At 41.2% G+C, this 20,784-nt stretch overlaps 2 protein-coding genes across 4 annotated transcripts in view; both read left to right on the top strand.

Annotated features, from left to right (window-relative positions):
• The first annotated feature begins 156 nt into the window (after window positions 1-156).
• TXNDC12 (thioredoxin domain containing 12) lies at window positions 157-9,560 on the top strand. Its single transcript, XM_083619623.1, has 7 exons — window positions 157-712; window positions 1,422-1,482; window positions 5,801-5,853; window positions 6,538-6,611; window positions 7,450-7,519; window positions 7,614-7,697; window positions 8,631-9,560. Exons 1-7 carry the CDS (start codon window positions 628-630, stop codon window positions 8,708-8,710), a joined length of 507 nt encoding a protein of 168 aa, XP_083475749.1. The 5' UTR covers window positions 157-627; the 3' UTR covers window positions 8,711-9,560.
• A 2,755-nt stretch (window positions 9,561-12,315) lies between these two features.
• Window positions 12,316-20,784, top strand: part of RAB3B (RAB3B, member RAS oncogene family) — a 55,142-nt gene continuing 46,673 nt past the window's right edge. Inside the window, exon 1 of one of the 3 annotated variants that reach the window (XM_083619620.1) lies at window positions 12,316-12,425. Coding sequence is in view for 1 of the 3 variants with exons in the window: in XM_083619618.1 (XP_083475744.1) it covers window positions 14,178-14,207 (30 nt within the window). In the remaining 2 variants the exon portion in view is untranslated. Of the gene's footprint in view, window positions 12,426-13,861; window positions 14,639-20,784 lie in introns of those variants that run through there. The other 2 variants (XM_083619618.1, XM_083619619.1) reach the window with 2 other exon arrangements.

The following is a 20,784-nucleotide window of genomic DNA, read 5'->3' on the forward strand; positions in this document are numbered from 1 at the left end:
GTAGCGCATGATAGGAAAGTGCTTGTTTGCGTTTTGGGATTACTACCCCCCCGCCCCGGGCAACCACCTCCTTTCGTTGATCAGAATGAAGCCGAAAATTGACTTAACTGACTTTCAAGAATCAGTCCCCCCCCTCCCCCGATTCTGACTTTCCCCTTCAAAGTGCCAATGAGTTTGCCTACGGCCCCAATCCTACGTGGGCTCTTCCTGCGGAACAGGCTTCGCTGAATGCAGAGGGACTTGCATCAGAGCAAGCCTGTTGCAGGACTGTGCTTCGAACTGGGGAGCTGATGTTACAGTTGCCTTTCATGAGCCGTCGGACCAGAGTTAGGACAGTTCGCCTTTTAGAAATGCACGAGAAACGAACAACTCCGTAGACACTTAGAAATTCCTACGTAGATTCCGAGCGGAGAAAGGAAGACACTCTTCTGCACAGCATGAGAACTATACATGTGCGTGTATAATAATACCCCGGACCCAAATCTCTGAAGCGCCTCCTATATCCTTCCGATAACATCACTTCCTCTTAAACAAAGAAGCTGACTTGGGTTAATCAGATACTATTGCTTAAGAGGATCGCTGGGCAGAGCTGGAGTAATTGTCCTCGTGAAGATTTTGGCATACAGCATGAAGGTTCAGTTAGCAGCTCTGTCGACTTTCCTGCTTTGCCAATTGCTTGTCGCAGTTTCTGCTGGGGAAGCATTAGGAAAAGGTTAGATACCAATTCTGATTTCCTCTTTTGTTTTTACTGATGTTTTCAAATGCCTGTGCTTTGCAAAAAATAAGCAGAAAGGTTTAGGGTGTGATCATCCCTAAGCTATCTGTGATAACAAATACGATTCTTATAGTTTGCATCTACTATTGGGAAAATAGTTGATTTCAAGAGAGTACTGTAGTTTCTCTAGTCTAGGCCATGAGTTGCTCAGTGTGGCAGTTTCCAGGGCCCTTTTTGTTTTCAGAGTTCAGTTCAAATAAGATATGTATAAATCCTTTAGGAAAGAGAATTGCTTGCTTTGGAATAGCTTCAAACTTCATTGATGTTCCTAGGAATGGTATCTTAGATTGCCATTCTAAAAGCATTTATTTCTTCGTATGTGGTGATATACAGTGGTACCTCGGGTTACATACGCTTCAGGTTACATACGCTTCAGGTTACAGACTCCGCTAACCCAGAAATAGTACCTCAGGTTAAGAACTTTGCTTCAGGATGAGAACAGAAATCGTGCAGCAATGGCGCAGCGGCAGCAGGAGGCCCCATTAGCTAAAGTGGTGCTTCAGGTTAAGAACAGTTTCAGGTTAAGAACGGACCTCCGGAACGAATTAAGTACTTAACCCGAGGTACCACTGTATAGAAAATTGTTTTTATCTTCTGTAACTGATGCTTTAAATTATGCAACATATATTCTCCCTTTTCTTTCAAGGTTTTGGAGATCATATTCACTGGAGGACACTGGAAGATGGGAAAAAGGAAGCAGCAGCCAGGTATCTTGTGCAAACGGATCTAAAACCTTAAAATTGGCTTATTTGGAAGTTAATTTTCCTGTTATCCATAATAATTGCTTCCAAATAAGTGAACTGAGGTGTAAATTTCATAAGGTTAGCCTTACTATTAAACAACGTCCTGGCTTATCGCTACACTCAAAGATGCAGAGTTTATACATAAAAACAACCTCTGCCATACCAAAGTGAATTTGCTTTAGGTTTTGAGCTGTATATGCTGCTTTTCCCCTTCTGATGAGAGAGATAGTCCAAACCTAAACCAAGTTTGTTTTGTAGTAAGTCCTAGGAAATTCAGATGAACTTTCCCCTCTCTGTTAGTATTGTTCAAAAGATTCTAATAAAATTTAAACCAACAGGGAAAAAATATTCTGGAAAACTCTCAGTTGACTCCCATGCAGAATTAAGCCTGTCTAAACGTGTTTGGAACTGGATTACTTAAGCAAAAGAATTGCAGTCACAACCTAAAAACCTGAAGGTGCAGATTAGTACCGGTAATAGCCTTTTGTAAGAACTTGATCTCCAGCCTTACACAAGAAGACGTGAAATTATTCAGAAACTGACAAACTGATCACCTTGAGTTCAACGATACAGCTGGGATTTCATGCTGCTGCTGCAATTAATTGATACTCTTCTTTAATTGCTTTTTAAGTTAGCACATGGAAATAACATGCTTTTAAAGGGACAATCTGTGCTTTGATATGAAAATGTTTTAGTGATGATCACTGGTATACCTGAGTACAGTTTTGCTTGAAATGAAATAGAGTTTAGGGCTGTAGTCATATTTACAACACTTGGGTGGCATGTTGTGAGCGCTACATGGTGCCTTTCAACTTCTGTTGTTTCCAGCTTTTAGTGTGACATATTTTGAGGATAGATTTTCACAGGTGAATGTCAGGAGTTTGAGATTTGGGGAAGAGTACGCTTATTTTGTGTTTGGAACTAGTAGCAGCTTCCACAGCGGTTTCTCAGCTATGCCATGGTGCATTTGGGAAAAGAAGAAAAGAAACTGCCCCAGTTGGGTAGCCAGTTGCGACCTGTGTGGTTGTGTGGAGCTGCCCTCCTTACACTGGTGTCACTGCAGCTTACCTGGACAGGGCTGGGGTGAGGTGGTAGCAAGATCGGGGTGGATGCACCAGTGGAGCCAATCTTGTCCTCCTGCCAGCGCATCTGTACAGGCCCCAGCTTCAGTAGCACTAATGTTGGGATGTTGGCTCCACCACTGCACACAGGCTGCTACTGTGGGCAGCTACTATACCTGACGTGCATCTTCCAGTGAGGAGTTATGCCTTCAACTTCAAAGGTTCTGGGACTAATGACACTTTCCTTGGCCCAACTGTAAAGGTGACCTCTGCCAGAGATCTGGCATGCTTTGGTGAAGGATTCAGCTATGACCTATCTTATTGCTCCACTGACAGGAGCTGACATTCTTCTGTTACAGTTGTTCTGTGGACAAGAACTTTGGATAATGAAAAACCCAACTAGCTCACAAATGTAGAGACCTTTAGAAAATTGGCTTCTTTAGACTTCCGGGTTGGCGCCATCGCCGAATGGCGGACTCCCTCCGAGCTCCGGAGGGAGCCGGCTCGGCAGGGGCTGGGTTTTACCGCACCGGCGATGCGGGGACCCTTAGAAACCACGGCCACGGGGGCCGTGGACTTGGAGACTCGGCTAGCACCGCTAGCGCCCTCCCGACTCGTGAAGGAGCCTTTTTAAAGGCTACGGATCGGGTGCCGGGGAGAAGCGTGGTGCTTTGAGTCCTCTGCCATCCCTGCCGAGCGAAGCCGCATGCCATCCGGCGGAGAGCGCTGACTTCTTCCATTGAGAATTTGGACTTTTAACAACAACCCGTGAGTAAATTGGAAATCGGGTTTAAAAGAAGAAAAATTTTTGGGATTTGAGACGAGCGGGGGGGGATCTAAAAAGGAAGTCAGTCCCCCTCCCTATTGTAGACATTTTAAAACAAGGATTGGGAAGCCAAGGCCCAAAAAGAACGGTATCTTTGCTAAATTAAGAATTCCATGATGGGAAAGTACAAGAATTGTGCTGGAGGAAGAATTGAAGGAGAAGGAAAATGCACCCCCCTCCCTGGGAACCGGGGCGATTGAGGAGTGAGCCTGGTGAAAAGAGCCGGTGATTTTGACAGCTGTCAAAGTAGCTGTCAAAGTCGGAATATTAAAGAGGATTTTATTACAAGGACCTTGCTGGTCAAATTTGTTACAACTTGATATAATTTGTTAAGACTTGAATACAAAATGGCGAAAATACGGAGAACAATCGGATTTTTGGAAACAAAGTTACAACAACCCCCCTAGAGGAGTTTCGGGACATTACAAAGATGGGCGTAAGCCGGGAAAAATACAACACTTCGGAATTTCACAGAACTGGTTATCTCCTGGGAAAGCTGCAAAACGGAAACTGAATCTTGTCTACAGGGTGTTTAGACTAAAAGGAGACAACAGAATACCTTACTGAAGAAGGAAGGGACTGAACGCAAGTTTTCGTTCCTGAATAACAACAACCCATGTAGAGTTACTAAACTTCTGAATAAGAAAGTTTTAGCAGCGGAACAAGAGGAAGCTGGACTATAACCTTGAAAGAACAATGGGGGGAATTTTATAATTTGACATTTTTAAAGATTTAGGAATTAATTTTTAAAGAAAGTAATCCTAGAAATGGGAAATAATTCTGCAAGGAGTTGGGGGAAAAATGGGATTGATGGACTTAAGATTTCCAGGCTGGAAACATAGATTGGAGGATAAGGGAAATTAAACCGGGGAAGGGGAGGGAGAATTAGAATCCAAAGGCTTGCAACTATTTTCTGAATTGGTTTTCTTTTTTCTAATATATTTTTTATTTTTTTTATACTTTTATTCTGTGTGCTTTTACTTTAATGGGAAAAAAAGGGGGACATTGTGGAAAGAAAAGGGGGTGGGCTATGGGGAGAGATCTTTTGCTTTTTTTTTTTTTTTTTATCAAGGGTGTTGCATAAGGTTTGTATAAATTTAAATTTGAACAATGGGGTATATAAATTGTGCTTTAAATCAGAAATAGAACTTGTGGAAACAACAATATGAAAGGGGAATACAGTAGGGGTGGGGGAAGGGGGGAGTCCCAGAAAGTGGATGTTTGAAAATAAGGTTCTGAATGTATCTTCATAATTTCTTTTCTTCTCTTTCTGTATTTTGGAAACTTCAATAAATATTATTTAAAAAAAAAAAAGAAAATTGGCTTCTTTATTACAACACTGAACTCCTTGCACATCAGCTGATGCTCAGTCTTGCTTTCTGCAGGGATCAGCTGTGTAAGCAGTTGATGCAGGATCCATCCAGGACATGGGATGTCAAGTGTGGGGCAGCTGGACATGGTTTGGGGGGAAGCACTCTCAAGAGTCAAATGGGGAGGAATGGTGGGGCAAATTTGGCCCACAAGCCAGAGGTTAGCCACCCCTACACTAGAGCTATAATCCTCTGCACACCTACTTGGGAGTAAGACATAAATGTTTTCTTCTAGTGTTTTAATAAGGTAATATATAAAAAGGGATTCTTTCCCAGCTGAGTACAGTGATCTTCATAAGGCAGATGTTGGTGAACCCCAACTCCCATCAGCCCCGGCCACCATGGCTAATAATCAGGGATGATGGGAGTTGGAGTCCAACAATGTATTGAGGACCACAGGTTCTCCATTCCTCCCAAAAGGAATAACAAAATAATAATAGCAAGTATATGTGGGTTGTGGGCAAAGCAGGTGATGTGCAAAAATGTAACATTAGATAAATGGGCAATTATGAGTGAGGGCTGGATAGAAGATGGCTGGGCAATTAAGGCAACACATGAAAGACTTGCACTTGTTGTTCATTGTCCATAGAGTTTAGTGTGCAGCTCTTAGACCTACAAATATTGCTCGTGATCTCCCTTTTAGGTTTGCTTGGATTTATTTTTTTTACCGCACCTCTGACAAACATAGTAGTGCCTAAGAAAGCTTTTCACATTGTGAATTCCAGGTTTAATCCTATAAATCACTTGCATATCTAAATGTGAAATCACTTGAGTAAACCAGACCTCCTTTTCCTGTAAGGTGGACAATTGACTAATCTTTTATTAAGTATAAAAGAGTAGGACATATTAACCTTGTTCTTAATAAATCTTTAATCTTAATGAAGCTACAATGGAACTCCCTTCCTTATATAAATTTCATTCTGCAGTTGCACCGTATAGAACAATATTGTGCATGTTTACTCAGAAGTAAGTCTTAAGAGTATTGGAGTACATTAATGGAGCATTTCAATGTCTTTTTTTTTTAGTGGGTTGCCTCTCATGATAATCATTCACAAATCCTGGTGTGGTGCTTGCAAAGGTAAGATAAATTAACATTCCCTGAGAGCACTTCAGAATCTTCTAATTGGATAGATACATAACATTTGTAGGAGAAAGTGTAATTTTACAGAGTATAGTATGTATTGCCTTCATAAATAAAACTATACTTATAAGGTAGGGTTTTTTTCTAGATATAGCTGCGGCTAAATGCTAGCTGAAAAGCTGCCTAAGCTTTTACTATTTGGATTCTGTGAGCCAAAGTTCAGAGAGTAAAGATTAGACATGTACTACACTGATGAACAAACTTACTTCAAACACCAGTGAAAATGTAAAAATACTTTTAGTGTAAGAGTGACCATTTATTTTGTGTTTTTTATTGAAAAAAACAAGAGAGCATTGCTTATGTTTCTTCGGCTTTTTATACTTGTATACAACTGTTTTGTATCACTTTTTCTTTGTATTAGGTATATTAACAAAAGTAACAAGGGCTGTTTCTTTTTATTTAAATGTGAAGATTTTGATGACTGATTCTGGTTGTGATCTAACTAAAGTTAGTCATGCTTAAGTCCTACTGAAATCTAGAGTGCAATTTAGGTATGAGACAATTGTTCCCATGAGACTGATTTAGCTGGGTTAGGGCCCCTTGTGATTAGAGGCACGTGTGTAAGAATTATGACACTTGTTCTCTTTCCTGATTAATTTTTCCTTTCTATGCTTTTCTTAGCTTTAAAACCAAAGTTTTCGGAATCTAAGGAAATCTCAGAGCTTGCCCATAATTTCGTGATGGTCAACCTTGAGGTAAGTTTCAGTTGGATAGTTGCTAAGATACTGAAACGAAGCATTTCCCCATATTAAATTGTAGATAAAAATTAAAATTAATTTTTATTCTTATGTGCACTGATGATAGTCATTGTTTGGATGGGGGTGGCTTTTATCCATTTCTGCAGTCACACAATCAATCAGTAGCTGAACTGGGTTCCACATAGTCACAAGTCAGTGCCATAAAATGAAGAACAAGTCACAGTCAAAACAACAAAAAAGCCATACAAACAAAAACGCAAAAAATAGCAAAAACAAATGCTCCAAATATCACTTCTGTTTTGTGTGGGTGCTCGGGACTCAACAGCCAACACACTCAACAGGAAGCCTCTGATTAGCAGTGGGGGACTCAATTTACAAACAGAACACACTCAACAGGAAGTGAAACATGTTCAGCTTCCAAGGCAAAGTTCACAAACCAGAACACCTACTTCCAGGTTTGCAGCGTTCTATTTCCAAGTTGTTCATAAACTAAGCTGTTCTAAAACCAAGGTACCACTGTGTTGTTGAATGAATGAACAAACTACTATTGTCAAAGTAATAGTCTGCTGTTTTCACAAAGAAATATTACTGATGAACAATTGCAGTGACTTGCCCTTCTTTCGAGGGGTGATATCCAACTGTGGCATCCATCCTGCAGAATGGATCTCCGTACCTCGAAATGCCAAAGGTTGCGCTTGAGAAACTTTGCATCCAAGGCAATTGCACTTCCGCAGAGCTGTGGATCTTCCCTTTGGTTATACGTATAGAAACAATAAAGATAGATTTCCGTGGAAATAGTCCTAATGTTCCTTTACTTTATCTTTTTAACTTTCAGGATGAAGAGGAACCCAAAGATGAAGCTTTTAGTCCTGATGGTGGTTACATTCCCAGAATCATTTTCATGGGTGAGGCATGAGGCAGCTTCTTATCCCTCTTGGAGGACTGCATTGCTGTTGTCATCACATGGATGTTTTCATTTGTTCTCTCTGTTTTTTGTAGATCCCAGCGGAAACATCCATCCAGAGATCATAAATGAGAAAGGAAACCCCAGCTACAAGTACTTTTATACCAATGCAGAACAAGGTACATGTGAATTAAGTTCAAATTGGACTTTATCTCAGATGGCTATAGTAGCCCTGGCAGCTCTCTGACAACTTATATTTCACTACAGGTGTCCTGATTAATTTACAGTTCAGAACTATATTGAATTATACCTGATTACCATTGCGTGTAAATGGTGTAAGTTTAAGCATACACATTTAGGATTCTGTCAGACTCCTAAGTTACATCAGAATATTGGCGAAAGAGAGGAGATTTGACAGACTTGTTCTTTTTCACATCTTCTGTTAGGGGGATAATGGAATAATTGAGCTTAAGAAATGGGAGGCATTTCTAGAAATGGGGGGAATGTGTCTGTTTTGCCTTCTCGTAGGTCAGGGTTCATCTGACAAGCCCTGTTATTCTGCTTGCACAAGGCTTTCCTCCCTCCTTCCCCTGTGCCCCCCACAGTTGGCTGGGATGCAGTGAGGAGAGCCCTCAGAGCAGCAGACTGTGGAAGGAGAGAGCAATGCTTAGACAGATGGGATGTTCATCATAGTGCAACGTTGAATTCCACCCTCAGTTTCTTATGTTTTCATCTCTCCTGTTCTCCAAATTTCCACAGCAATTTGTGATTATTATTTTTTTTTAAATACTCATGAAGATTCATTGGCATAAATGATATACACCTTTTTGCACAGCAAAAAATATAATGCATTTTATAGGCTGTTTTCACCAATATATGCATTTTTATGCACACTTTACACTAGTATATACATTTTTATACGTTTTACTTCGCTAGAGAACTGGACTGCAAAATTCAGAGAAGTAAAAATTTTGAAGGTTGGCTGTGTTTTGATATTGTCTCAGAAAATGTGAATTAGGCAAGTTTTAAATGCAAACTGGATGAATTTCTCTCCTATTCATGTCAATTGAACTGAACCAAGTACTAAGCATCTTTTATGTTTAATATTACAGTCATCCAAGGCATGAAGGAAGCCCAAGAGAAGCTGACAGGCGATGTTTTCAGGAAGAAACATCTTGGAGATGAATTATAATACACTGGGGATCTGTTTTATATAAATTCAGAATCTAAAATGATATATGACTCTTTCCCCCCTCCTTTTTCCCCAATGAGGAATTGTAGATGCACTGATACGAGCTTTTTCCTACTGATAACTTGTTTGATCAAATACTATCTAATTTTTCAGACAGTGAAATCAAAATAATAACTCTGTCCTCTCTTGTTTACATTGAAATGCCTGTTTATAGGATAAATAAAGCTAAAATACTTACTGATGAATGAATGTTTCAACCTTGAGCATATTATAAACCACAGTTTCAGTGGAGTTTAAGGCCTAACTCTTTTAAAATTGCTTATTCTCTATGAGGTAAAGGCTGGTATCTGGTTTGTGATGAGGACATTGGTCTTAATAGAATCATCTATTCCTTTTATCATAAACAGGCTTGGTCTTGCTTATTTCAGTAGGAACTTCTAGATATTAATGTTTAGGATTACAACAATCTTGCTTTTATTGTTCAGTATGAACTTTTACCAAACCCACTGTACTAAACTAATAATTCTGTCATGAATGCTACACCAAGTAGAGTTATTTTTCCACCTGCCCAAGGAGCAGCATGAAGAACATTGGAAGTACAAAATTGTTTTTCTTTTCCTTACAGAATTGCCTGCTGCTCCTTTGGTTACATTTAGACAGAAACATAGCTTTCCCATTTGTGCATTTGTCTTTTAATTCTTTTGTGAATAGAAGAGAAAATGTAATGAAGTATTTAGTGTGAAAATCTCTTAACTCGCTGAATGTTCTCGGTGGATGCCTTGCTTCATCATATTGTACTGTATTTTTGTATCTGGGTAAACAATAAAATGGATTTTTATTTTTCATTTCATTTTGAGATAACAGTAACTTCTATGAGGGGCTAAAGGCATAATGTTGAATTTGTGAAGTTACTGTTGAATGTTTCATTCTTTTTTCCTACATGTTTTCATGCATAGACATCTGTAGTTTTTAAAAATCCCATTACATTCAGTAGTTGTGTACCTAACACTATTTTCTAAGCATTTAATTCAGCAAAGTTAAATGAGAATGGGTCGAACAAATTTGCCTGTTATTATGAAAATAAAATGACTTTTAATGTTTCTACAGTAATAGCGCTCACATCTTCCAGTAACAGCACAATCCTAACTATGTATACTCTGTTGTAAGCCCTATTGAATTCAGTGGGACTTTCTTCCAGGTAAATGGGGCTAGGATTGCAAGCTTTGTAACAATTGTTTAAAAAGTTTTTAGTAAGAGTGACCAACTTACTGCACACAAGGGGAAAACCTATGTTAGCAAGTTATAGTGAACTTTCTGGCATGCTTTCCTTGATGTAATTATGAAATGGTATGCAATACATTTCATTTCAAGACCAAAAAATCTCCCAAGTGGTTTACAGCAATAAAATAGCGTAACAACAACAACATTGCAGTAAAATCATAGTTTACTATAGGTAACTGATTTCTATTGCCTTTCTTGCTGAATGTTGAATGAGGAGCTATAAAAGTTTTTTAAAAAACACCAAAAAACCTTCAGTGCGTAAATGTAAAGCCCTTTCTGGCATAAATAGTATGTTTTTAGCAGATTCAAGCTGCTGTGGTCAGATATTACTTTATATGTACTACATCCATTAAAACTTTTTTTTTTGATGAAGAGTTGCCTTTACACACATTAAATTTTTCAATCATTTAACACAATGTATCATTTTATTTTATTTTTTATTTTTAGGGACGCGGGTGGCGCTGTGGGTAAAACCTCAGTGCCTAGGACTTGCCGATCGTCAGGTCGGCGGTTCGAATCCCCGCGGCGGGGTGCGCTCCCGTTGCTCGGTCCCAGCGCCTGCCAACCTAGCAGTTCGAAAGCACCCCCGGGTGCAAGTAGATACATAGGGACCGCTTACTAGCGGGAAGGTAAACGGCGTTTCCGTGTGCTGCGCTGGCTCGCCAGATGCAGCTTGTCACGCTGGCCACGTGACCCGGAAGTGTCTTCGGACAGCGCTGGCCCCCGGCCTCTTAAGCGAGATGGGCACGCAACCCCAGAGTCGGACACGACTGGCCAGTACGGGCGGGCATCATTTTATTTTATTATTTTAAAAACTCTTCTGCCTTAGTTTAGTGGACTGTTCTCTACATCTGGAAATCAGCTGATACTTTGGCCAAAGGTGGCATGACTTTCTCAAGAAGGCACTATTAGATTCACTCTTAATAATTAATACCATGCATTTATCAAATAAATTTAATGGTGTGTTTACGTACCATTTTTATTTGCTCAATCCACAGAAGATCATAGCCCTGATACTTTGTTTGGGCTCACCATTTCTGTAAAACAGAAGTTCTGTGTAAATTCTCTGTAGGCGCCTGTCTTAGTTGTCCAGTCATATCAATAACTGGAAAAAATGCTACAGCCATCATGGGAACCAGAGTAATTATGATGTACAGAAGTGGTATATTCATATGAGCTTCACCCAATGCAGTAATGTGGTAGCTGTTTCTATGAACAGAACCTGGGATTGTAGTGACTGCTGGTTTCAGTATGTACAATAAGCCACGGTTACTTATTTCATACATTCTGGTTCTGACTTTTAGGGAAAGCTTGCACTAGTTAGCTTGCAATTAAGCTTGAAAGAATTGATATGATAAAAATAGCTATATACAAAATCATATACAGGTCAATTAAAAATAAATGCAAATTTTGATGATGTGAATAAGTCTTTAGGGTCGTCTACTTAACGACACAAGAAAGGCCAAGCAGAGTTATTGGGAAATTAAATTCCAGAGGTTTGTACCACCAAGCAAATGCCCTATCTCGGGTACCTGTCTGCTAGACTGACCTTAGTGGTGAGTGTGAATAGGGTTGCAAAGAAAAATCCATACAGATAGAAGGGGTTCTTCAGATCATCTGATTACAACCAGTCAATGTTTTAAAGGTTAGTGTCAGCACTTCCAGACATAAGACGGATAACACAACTGAAAATTGCCTAAAGCCCTGCCTTTCACATGAATTCTAGTATTTTAGTTTGCACCAGTCCAAGTTTCTGGACTGTTGTCAAAGGCAACCCTATGAAAAGAGCACTACAGTAATCTAAGCATATGAATTTGGCCAATTTCTGCACTTGCTGCCAAGTGCTTAATTACTGTCGTCTGGCTCTATCTTTTGGCTTATGTGCATGGATTTATTTCAGAAATGAGTGTTGTAATCAAATGAGTTAATTTCCATTCTGGAAGGGAAAAAATACCTTGTAAAGTATCAGGCAAGAGGAGACAATCTTAATATGTATTTATTTCCACAAACATCATCATCATTCTTCTTATTAATTTACCAATTCTATACAAGAACTCAGATTGGTAGAGAATCTCTGGGATGTGGGTTCAAGCCCCATATTGGGCAAAATATTCCTGCATTGTAGGGGGTTGGACTAGGTCAGTGTTTCCTAACCGCCCCCCCCCCCGGATATTCCAAATGAGATATTGGTGAACATCACATAAATGGGGGGCTGCAGCACAAGCCTAGAGGGCAACAAAGGGAAGTGAGAAGTGAAGGAAAACATTCTTTTTAAAAAAAAAATCCTGATTGGCTGGCCAATCACAAGCGCTCCCCACCAGGGCCTAGTGCTCCTTTCTGCTACATGTGTTTTCTTGGAGCAGTCGTGGTTTGTTTCTGGCAGAAGAGGGAGATCCTGTTTTGATCAAAAGAGCCCACAATCCAGAACTCCCAGGTCAGGGGGAGTGGTGGCAATGGGTCGGGCTGGGTGAGCTGGAGCTGCACGTGGCTGCCACCAGTGCTGGGCTCGGTGGCAACCTGCGCCTGACTCTGCAAGGTCTGGGCCTTCGGATGTTGCTGAGGGGTGCAGGGCCAGTAGGCAGTATCGGCCCAGCTTTGCAAGGTGCAGGGTGAAATCCACCCCAGCACCTAGCCATGGGTGTAGCCAGGATTTGGGTGGGTGGGGGGAATCTTTTTGCACCAGAACCTCAGATTTGTATTGCTTTTTACTTATGGGGGGGGGCAGCTGCTCCCATGGGGGGCACAGGAAGGAAACAAGGTTGGAAGGCGGCCACGGTCGGAAAAAGGTTGGGAAACAGTGGACTAGATGACTCTCGTGATCCCTTCCAACTCTATGATTCTGTGAAGTATCTCAAAGTGATGCACAATAAAAAAAGCAGAAAACTGTTTGAAAAACCAAAATGATATATTCAAAAACAAGACAATGCGAAATAGACACCCATGGCAGAGACCCATTCATACAGCTGGAAAAGCCCATCAGAACAAAAAATGTTTCCACTTGCTTCCAGAGTGTGTGGATAGTTGGGGCCTGTCCCCTCTGGACAGGAATGTTTTCCCACAGAACGTAGGCTGTCACACTGAAAGCACTGCTGAGTTACTGTAGAACAGGCTTCTGATATCTTTGGCGCTTGCAGGAGAACATCTTCCGCAGATCACAATTATTTTCCTATTGGGTATGTAAGGCAGAAGAGAGCCTTCTCAGTGGCTGCTCCCAGACTTTGGAACTCCCACTCCAGAGAAGTTAGACTGGCTACTTCTTTGCTGTCTTTCTGCCGGCAGGTGAAGACTTTATACAGACTTTTGGGAATTGATTGCTTTTAATGGAAGGGCTGGTGCTCTGCTGTTTTTATTGTAATTACTGGTATGTTTAAAACAGATTTTATATATGTCTATAGTTTTAATTCCGCCAATGTTTAATTGTATTTTAATGATTGATTTTTAAAATGTTGTTAGCAGTTCTTGTTTTTAGTTGTAAGATGCCTTGAGTCCCGTCAGGGGGAAAAGTGAGAAAGTAAGTAGGTAAGCAAATAATAAGACAGTCTGTCAAGTAACTTGGTCCCGAGCTGTACAGAAAGCAGGATGTGTTATTACCAACACCTTGAACGTGGCTGGATTGCAGATTGGCCCCCATGCAAATCTCGCAAACAAGGCATCAGCTGCAGCCTTAGGACCCACCTCAAGGGTAGCCCTATGCCAGATTATTTCGCTTGTGAAAAACTATTGCCTTAAAAACGTTTTTTTTAAGGAAAGTTTTAAAATTTGTGTCATTTTAAAATACTCCTCGTTCACCACCAGGTGGAGGTACCCACTTGCCGGTTGTAGCTGCACGGTATACGTGTGCTAAACTAGCCAACCCTGAAATCATTTTCAGCCTGCTAACTATAGCTAATTCAAACCAGGTTGACCCAGCAAACCAAGACGAATGGAACCAATTCCAGATTAATAATGTTATTTACTCCTCGCATCCTTGTAGAATATTACTTCATTCCCTTCAAAGGCCTTTAAAAAACACACCAAAAAACAAGGAATGATTGTTGTGGGGGTCAACTTGGAAACCACAGCTGGACAACCCACGACCCGCAACTGCTTTAAGTGGGGCCTCCTGACAAGCCCGCGAAGTCCCCAATCCATTTGACCTGCTGCCCCTCTTATCCTCCCTCGGAGGGGGAGAGCGCGAGAGGCGTGTATGGATCTCTACGGAGACAAAGCGAGAAATGCAAGACTAAATCTAAGTGAATCAATAAGAAAGGAGGATACGATGGTATGTAAATTAGACGGGCACGTTGAGATGACAGGAGGGGTTGGGATGGATGAGGCTCTGTAGGAGAGAGGGCAACCCGGGCAGCGGCTGAGAGACCCGCCGCGCCCGCCGGTTTCCACTTAGTCCGCCCCGCGTGGGGAAGAAGGCGGGAGGCCTGCGGAAGCAGCTCCGCCCCGAGGGTTGTCCTCTGCTGCGCCGGGTGAGAGGATCCGCGGGATGTGTCGCTAAGCCGGACACACGCACGCTCTTCTCCGCCCAGAGGTCCAGGAGCGCGGCTCGGGCTCGGCTGAATCTCCCACCAAGCGCCTCCTGCTCGCCGCTGCTCTTGGCTCCAGCCTCCCTCTCTTTGCGCGCCGAGCGGCTCCGTTCCCTGCGCCGCGCCCCAGGTAAGAAGAGCGCGGAGGAGAGGACGGGACCCACCGGTTCCCCGCGCAACTTTCCCCCGTCGCCCGGCACGCAGGAGGAGGAAGGAGGGCTCAGGGCAGCCGCCTGCTTCGCATCTCCCCTTCCCCGCCACAAAGAGCGAGCCTCGGAAGCCCCGGGATCCTCAGCGCAAGGCGCAACGAGGATTTATATGCGCGCAAATCTCCTAGCGCTCGTGGGAACGGAGGGACGACATTAGAGCCGCAGATTAGCCTTTTTAGTGCTAAGGCTCAACTTTGGAAATTGGACGGCGTGCCCAGTGGCGTAGCGTGGGGGGTGCAGGGGGGGCGGGCCGCACCGGGCGCAACATCTGGGGTTAGGGCAAATCCATGGGTTAGGGGGCGCAAATCCACGGGTTTGGGGGCGCAAATCCACGGGTTTGGGGGCGCAAATTACTTGCCTTGCCCCGGGTGCTGACAACCCACGCTACGCCACTGGGCGTGCCTCTGAGTATATGCAGAGGGCTTTTTCTGTAACGTCTATCTCTATCTGAGATTTAGGGGCAGATCTTTCCGGTTAAAATGTTTGATTTCCAGACAGACCTGCCTCCCGGGTTTATTGAGGGTATCTTATTAATTTAATTAATAACAAACAAACAGGGAGAAGTGGAGAGGGTTCCTCGGTCTTTCTCCTTGCCTTAGTAGCCCAGCACAGTATAAAACCTATTGGAGGAGACCAATCAGGAAATGATTTTTTACAGAATCAGTCTAGGTTTGATTTCTTTCTGCATCGTTTTTCTTTGTTTTGGATAAAATAGATCAAATTTTAAAATAGCCCTGTCAACAATTGTGTATATGTGTGTGCACATAAACACACACACACAGTCAAGGATAGTGCTAAGCCTTTAGCACCTGAGTGATGGTTGACAGCCACTTGCAGTATGCTTTCTTACCTTTTGCATCATCTCATTCACTGGAAATGTGTAACAGTTTTCTAGAAAAATAGTCAAGTGTAATAGATTATGCTTCAAATATAGCCAATGCATTTCGCTCTGCTGATCATATAGATTTTTGCCATTTCTTGGTTTATCAGAATTAATAAGTGAATTGCTATACCTGGCTTCATTAACACACACACTCACACTAAATTATTTGAAATCCCAGAGTTTTGCATTAAATTATGCTCTTCTAATTGGGGCCTTGCTTGTTTTTCAGAATCTCTTCTTACAGATTATTCATGGTGTATTTGACTGCAGTTCATATTTTAACTTCATTTATAATAGAAAAATACTATGGGTCTTGCCTGATGCATGGATGCTGTTAGCAGTGTATGAATGGAAACAGTAAGAAATATTGTGAGTATGTAAGCAATATTGATGCAAAACTAATCTCAGGAGTAAAATTTGAGCTATCTTTCCAGGATAGTAGGATTGCCACGTTAAATTTTAAAAAACAGTGGACAGCTACAGCTTAGAGCTGGGAAGATTTTTGTGGAGCTTGTGTTCTGATAGAGGGCATAGCTTTACAGTTTGAACTAAGCTGAGTGGAGGAGGGTGAGTGATCAAAATCTAGTGAATGTATTTGAAAATATATTCCATTTGAGTGTGTGTGTGTGTGTGTGTGTGTGTATGGATATATATTACCTTAAAGTTACCAGGGCTGTGAAGTTAAATCAATAAAATAATGGAGGTTCATATGCGGGAATCTCTTAATATTACACCAAAACATCCAGGCTTTGCAAAACACAGAAACAAAACCTGTAGCTAGAAAATCCAGATAATGTATTAAGAGTATATTGTGGTTATCATGGCATTAAACAAATGAGAGTTTCAAAAAAAGATTATGCTGAAGAACAGCCTATCTATGTGTCTGTAACTTTGGTGGAATTTTTGGGGAAGGTTTCGGATGTTAATTGGAAGGGAGGCAAGCACCCGACTGTGGAATCAGGGTATAGAGCAATGTGGAATGAGGAAATAAGCTTGAAGGGAGTGGGCATTGATCTCAGCCGATATGTGGCAACTGGGATCCAGAGAAGCTTGGTCACCTAGTGATAGTATTTGTGGACAAAAAGTCCCTAGTAGGAATTCTGCCACAAATTTTGTAAAATAATTACCGGTAACTGAATTGCAAAGGCAAAGATGGTGGATGATATGGTGCCAGCATAGGAAAAATGGAGGAACATTAGTGAAATGCTGCTTGAGTTGAAGGAAGGATGATCTGCAGGGAGGATTTTTGCTGTTGCTTCTCTTGCCCCCCCCCCCATGCCTAGTTTTGCATTAATTTTCTCATAGTAAAAAGGCAAAATTATAAGTAATAGTGAAGTTATATTGTATTTTTATTTGTTATCAGGCCTTCTATATGCTAATTTTGTTTTTAACTAATGCTATTCTATACCGATGATTTCTATGCAACCCAACGTGTCACTATCACACCAGCTGCAATGTCTCAATATTAAAAATGATCAACGTGCAGGTATCTTACCCACCACCTCTAAAATTATTAAACCATATTAAACCAATATTGAAACTTGAAATACTTTGTATTATAATATGGGGGTGGGGGTGGAGAGGAGGATTTAAAGATCTGTCTCATCTTACACATGAGAAAGACACCAAAGCACATGATAGGAGCATAAGAAAACACAATCTGTGTTGGAGATCTTGGTTAGTAAATTCCTTTAGGCTGGTGGGTACAAGATACAGGGCATTTTCTGTGTTGGCCCATGACCTATGGCATTCAGTCAACCAATGAAAAGTTAGGCAGGCATATTGAAGACATGTCTGCATTTGGTTTTTATATAGGGAAGCTGGACAGTAGGGGCTATTGTCCCTAGTTGATTTTATTGTTTAAATGTAATGACTTTTTGTTTTCTTGTTGTTTTAACTGTTTTGATGAATTTATGGATTATACACTGCTTTGTGTATTGATTGTCCTAGCAAGAGGAATAGAAGTCTTTTAAATGATGATGATGAGAGCCCTGCTAGATCAGGCCAAAGGCTCATCTAGTCTAACATCCAGTTCTCACAGTGGTCAACCTGGTGCCTATAAGAAACCCACAGGCAGGACATGAGCACAACAGCGTTCTCCCAGTCATGTTCTCCAGCAACTTGTATTCAGAGGCGTAAAGCTCTTCTCCTTTAGAGAAGGAACTCTCAGATATGAAACCCTCTATTTGCAGTTTTGAATCAGTATACACCAGGAAGGGTTCATTCTACACAAGTGCTATTTCTGCACATTTAAAGCTGCTTATGGTCAGAATGCGGCTCTGTCAGTTCCAGTGGTCCCTGGGCAGGGGCAATAAACTCAAAAGACTGTGCAGATTTCAAATTTCTCCCACCACAAATGTCTGTAGGTCAGGAAAATTATACTTCAGAATCTTTGTTTAGAAAAACTGGGCAGATAGAAAGAATCTCCTTTTGCTAGACGGAAAAGTACTTGTGCTTCTAGATTGACCTTGGTGCAATCACTAGTCTCCCCAAAAGCTGTTGGATGAGAGAGATTTATAATAAGGATTTAAACTAGATTACTGTAAATGGCAGGTAATCCAATTTTATAATCAACTCTGTCTGGTGGTTGTAACAAAGCTGGAAGCTCTCTGCTTTAAAATACTTTTGGATCTGTTATACATTACCCTCCCAAATGATATATATCAAGAATGAATTATTGACAAATCCTTTTATTGATTATTAGTTGCCTCTAAACCAGGAGTACGAAACCTGTGGCTCTTCAGATTTGATTTTATTTATTTTTACATTTATATCACACCTTTCCTCCAAGAAGCAAAAGTTGGTGTACATGGTTCTCTGTCTCTCTACATTATCCTTACAACAACCCTGTAAGGCAGGTTGTGCTGAGAGTGAGTGACTGGCCCAAAGTCACCCAGTGAGTTTCATGGCGGAGTGGGAATTTGAACCCTGGTCTCCTAGGTCTTACTCCAACCCCCTTAGCTGCTACACCACACTCCCAACTCCCATCCACTCCAGTCAGCACGGTCATGGGTCGGAGATCATGGGAGCTGGAGTCCAGTAGCATCTGGAAAGCCACAAGCTCCCCATCCTTACTCAGCTGTAGAAGAAAACTATGTGGGGTACACATCAGGATCACAATCTGGGGAAGAGCTTCCCTATACTTAAATGTAAACGAGCCTTTTTCCTTGTGAAAGGGCATGCTGGGTGCTAATATTTCTTGCAGAATTCTTAGCATCTGCCTTCTTCCAACGCATTCCAAAATTTCAGACTCCTAAGATCATATAGCAGAATCATAGTCAAAAGATGGGAAACAGCCTCAGGAATTGTGCGCCGACACCTGTAAACAGCAAATTCGTATGTCCATTTTGAGGTCATCCTCCTCAGTTCATGTCAACTATTTTTCTCTGTAGATGAAATGCAGAAGTAGCAGTCCAGTTGGGAGCTGTGTGAAAGAATCTGCACCACTGATCACACACATAGACCAGTGATTTGTGCTTGTGGCAACATATAAATTTGAAGTCGCTGTCTTAATTTGAACTAGTGAGCACTGCCTCAATAAGTAAATGTAACCAAAGCCAAAATGAGATTTATGAGTTTCTTTCATCCTGGAATGCAAAGACATACTGCTTAGGGTTTTTTGTTGCGGGGGGGGGGGTGCGTGTCGTACTTGCAGTTGTTATTGCTGCTTTATTGTAATTTTATTTTAGTTCTTGTGATTTATGTGAAAATTGTTCAGTTTGGTTGTGGTGTTTTAAAATGTTTTATTTATTGTTTATTACTACTTTTGTTATGTTGTACTTACATAGTTTTTATGTTGTAAGCTGCCTTGAGTGTGGTTTGAATTGTGGAAAGGCGGCATGCAAATTAAATTATATATGTATGTATGTTATGTATTCTCAGCTCTGCTTTGGACCTGACCTCTCTGCTGCTCTTCTTCCTTCTGTGTGATTAGGCTGATAGTGAGCACAACAGCACATTATTTGTTTGCGGCAAGAGAAAATGTGTTGATACGCCAGAGACTGAACCCTTGGTATAATTTGTTTATATCAGCTGCCCTCTTGTACAGAAATACAGAATGTCAAATGCATAATGCATCTTATGACTCACAGTTGTACCACAAAACAGTCTGGGCAGTGATTTTATTTCTCTGATCAGTTTCTATTTTTATTTTTATATATAGCTAGGATATGTGTTTCATATTAGACAGACCCACTAGCCTGTAATTGGGGGGAGGGGTCAGATTGTTGGTTGAATTCTTAATAGTTGATACTGATCATTATATAAAGGACTGTTGCAGCACTCGTGGCTGCTCACCCCAGCCACATATTCACAATGGACCACAGCTCAGGGCTCAAGCACAAGCTTCGCATGCAGTAGTTCCCTAGAGTAGCATCAGTCACTGGATGCAGCATGGATGCACTGTAGATAAGTAGAATTCATATGGAGGCTGGCAGGTGAACATTCTGTGTCTGAGTAGTCAGTAAACAATTAGTATTGTCTGACTTGCATAGAATCATCCCTGCACTGGGATCTCCCTAAATCTGGAATGGGGAATTTGTGGCCTTCCAAATGTTGTTGGGCTCCCACTCCCATCAGCCCTGGCCAGCCTGGCCAATGGTCAGGGATGAGGGGTGGACAAATCAGTTATTTTTGCTTTTCAAAGTTTCTCATTTTTCTCATTTTAAATTAGGTTCTCCACATTTCCATAGCAATCTCTGTATTACTTTTTTTTTTAATCCTCATGAAAATCTGTCAGCATTTTAGTGTGAATTTCTCTCAATAAACACATTTTTGTATGCAGCTTTGACCAATAGACACGTTTCCAACCAATTTTCCTTTATATAGGGTTGTCATATGTCTGAAATTTCCCAGACATAGCCAGTATTCAGCCCTTGTAAAGAGTGTCCGGGCAGAAATTTCTGGAATGTCTGGGAAAATCTGTACATATAGCAGCCCATGTTGGCAGTGTAGATTTTTGTGAATTTAATAAAAAAAGCTCAAAAACTAAAGCTCAACAACTTAATACAATGCATTTTTGTATGCTATTTTCACTAATGTGCATTTCCTCCTAATAGATACATTATTGTTTGTATTATTTGGCTGGAGAACTGCATCTCAAAATTCCGAAATGTGTGAATTTTTAAGGATAGCTGTGTTTTAGTTCACATATTGGTTCTGGAGGCTAGTCAGGAATCAGAGAGT

Source organism: Podarcis filfolensis (genome assembly GCF_964270895.1).
Source record: "Podarcis filfolensis genome assembly, chromosome: 6".
NCBI classification, from domain to species: domain Eukaryota; kingdom Metazoa; phylum Chordata; class Lepidosauria; order Squamata; family Lacertidae; genus Podarcis; species Podarcis filfolensis.

Bases quoted from the DNA above. Each gene is read 5' to 3' on its own strand.
- TXNDC12 (XM_083619623.1), top strand. From the start codon at position 628: ATGAAGGTTCAGTTAGCAGCTCTGTCGACTTTCCTGCTTTGCCAATTG. The intron at 6,612-7,449 runs GTAAGTTTCAGT...TTTAACTTTCAG, and splicing joins TCGTGATGGTCAACCTTGAG to GATGAAGAGGAACCCAAAGA. The intron at 7,698-8,630 runs GTACATGTGAAT...TTAATATTACAG, and splicing joins TTATACCAATGCAGAACAAG to TCATCCAAGGCATGAAGGAA.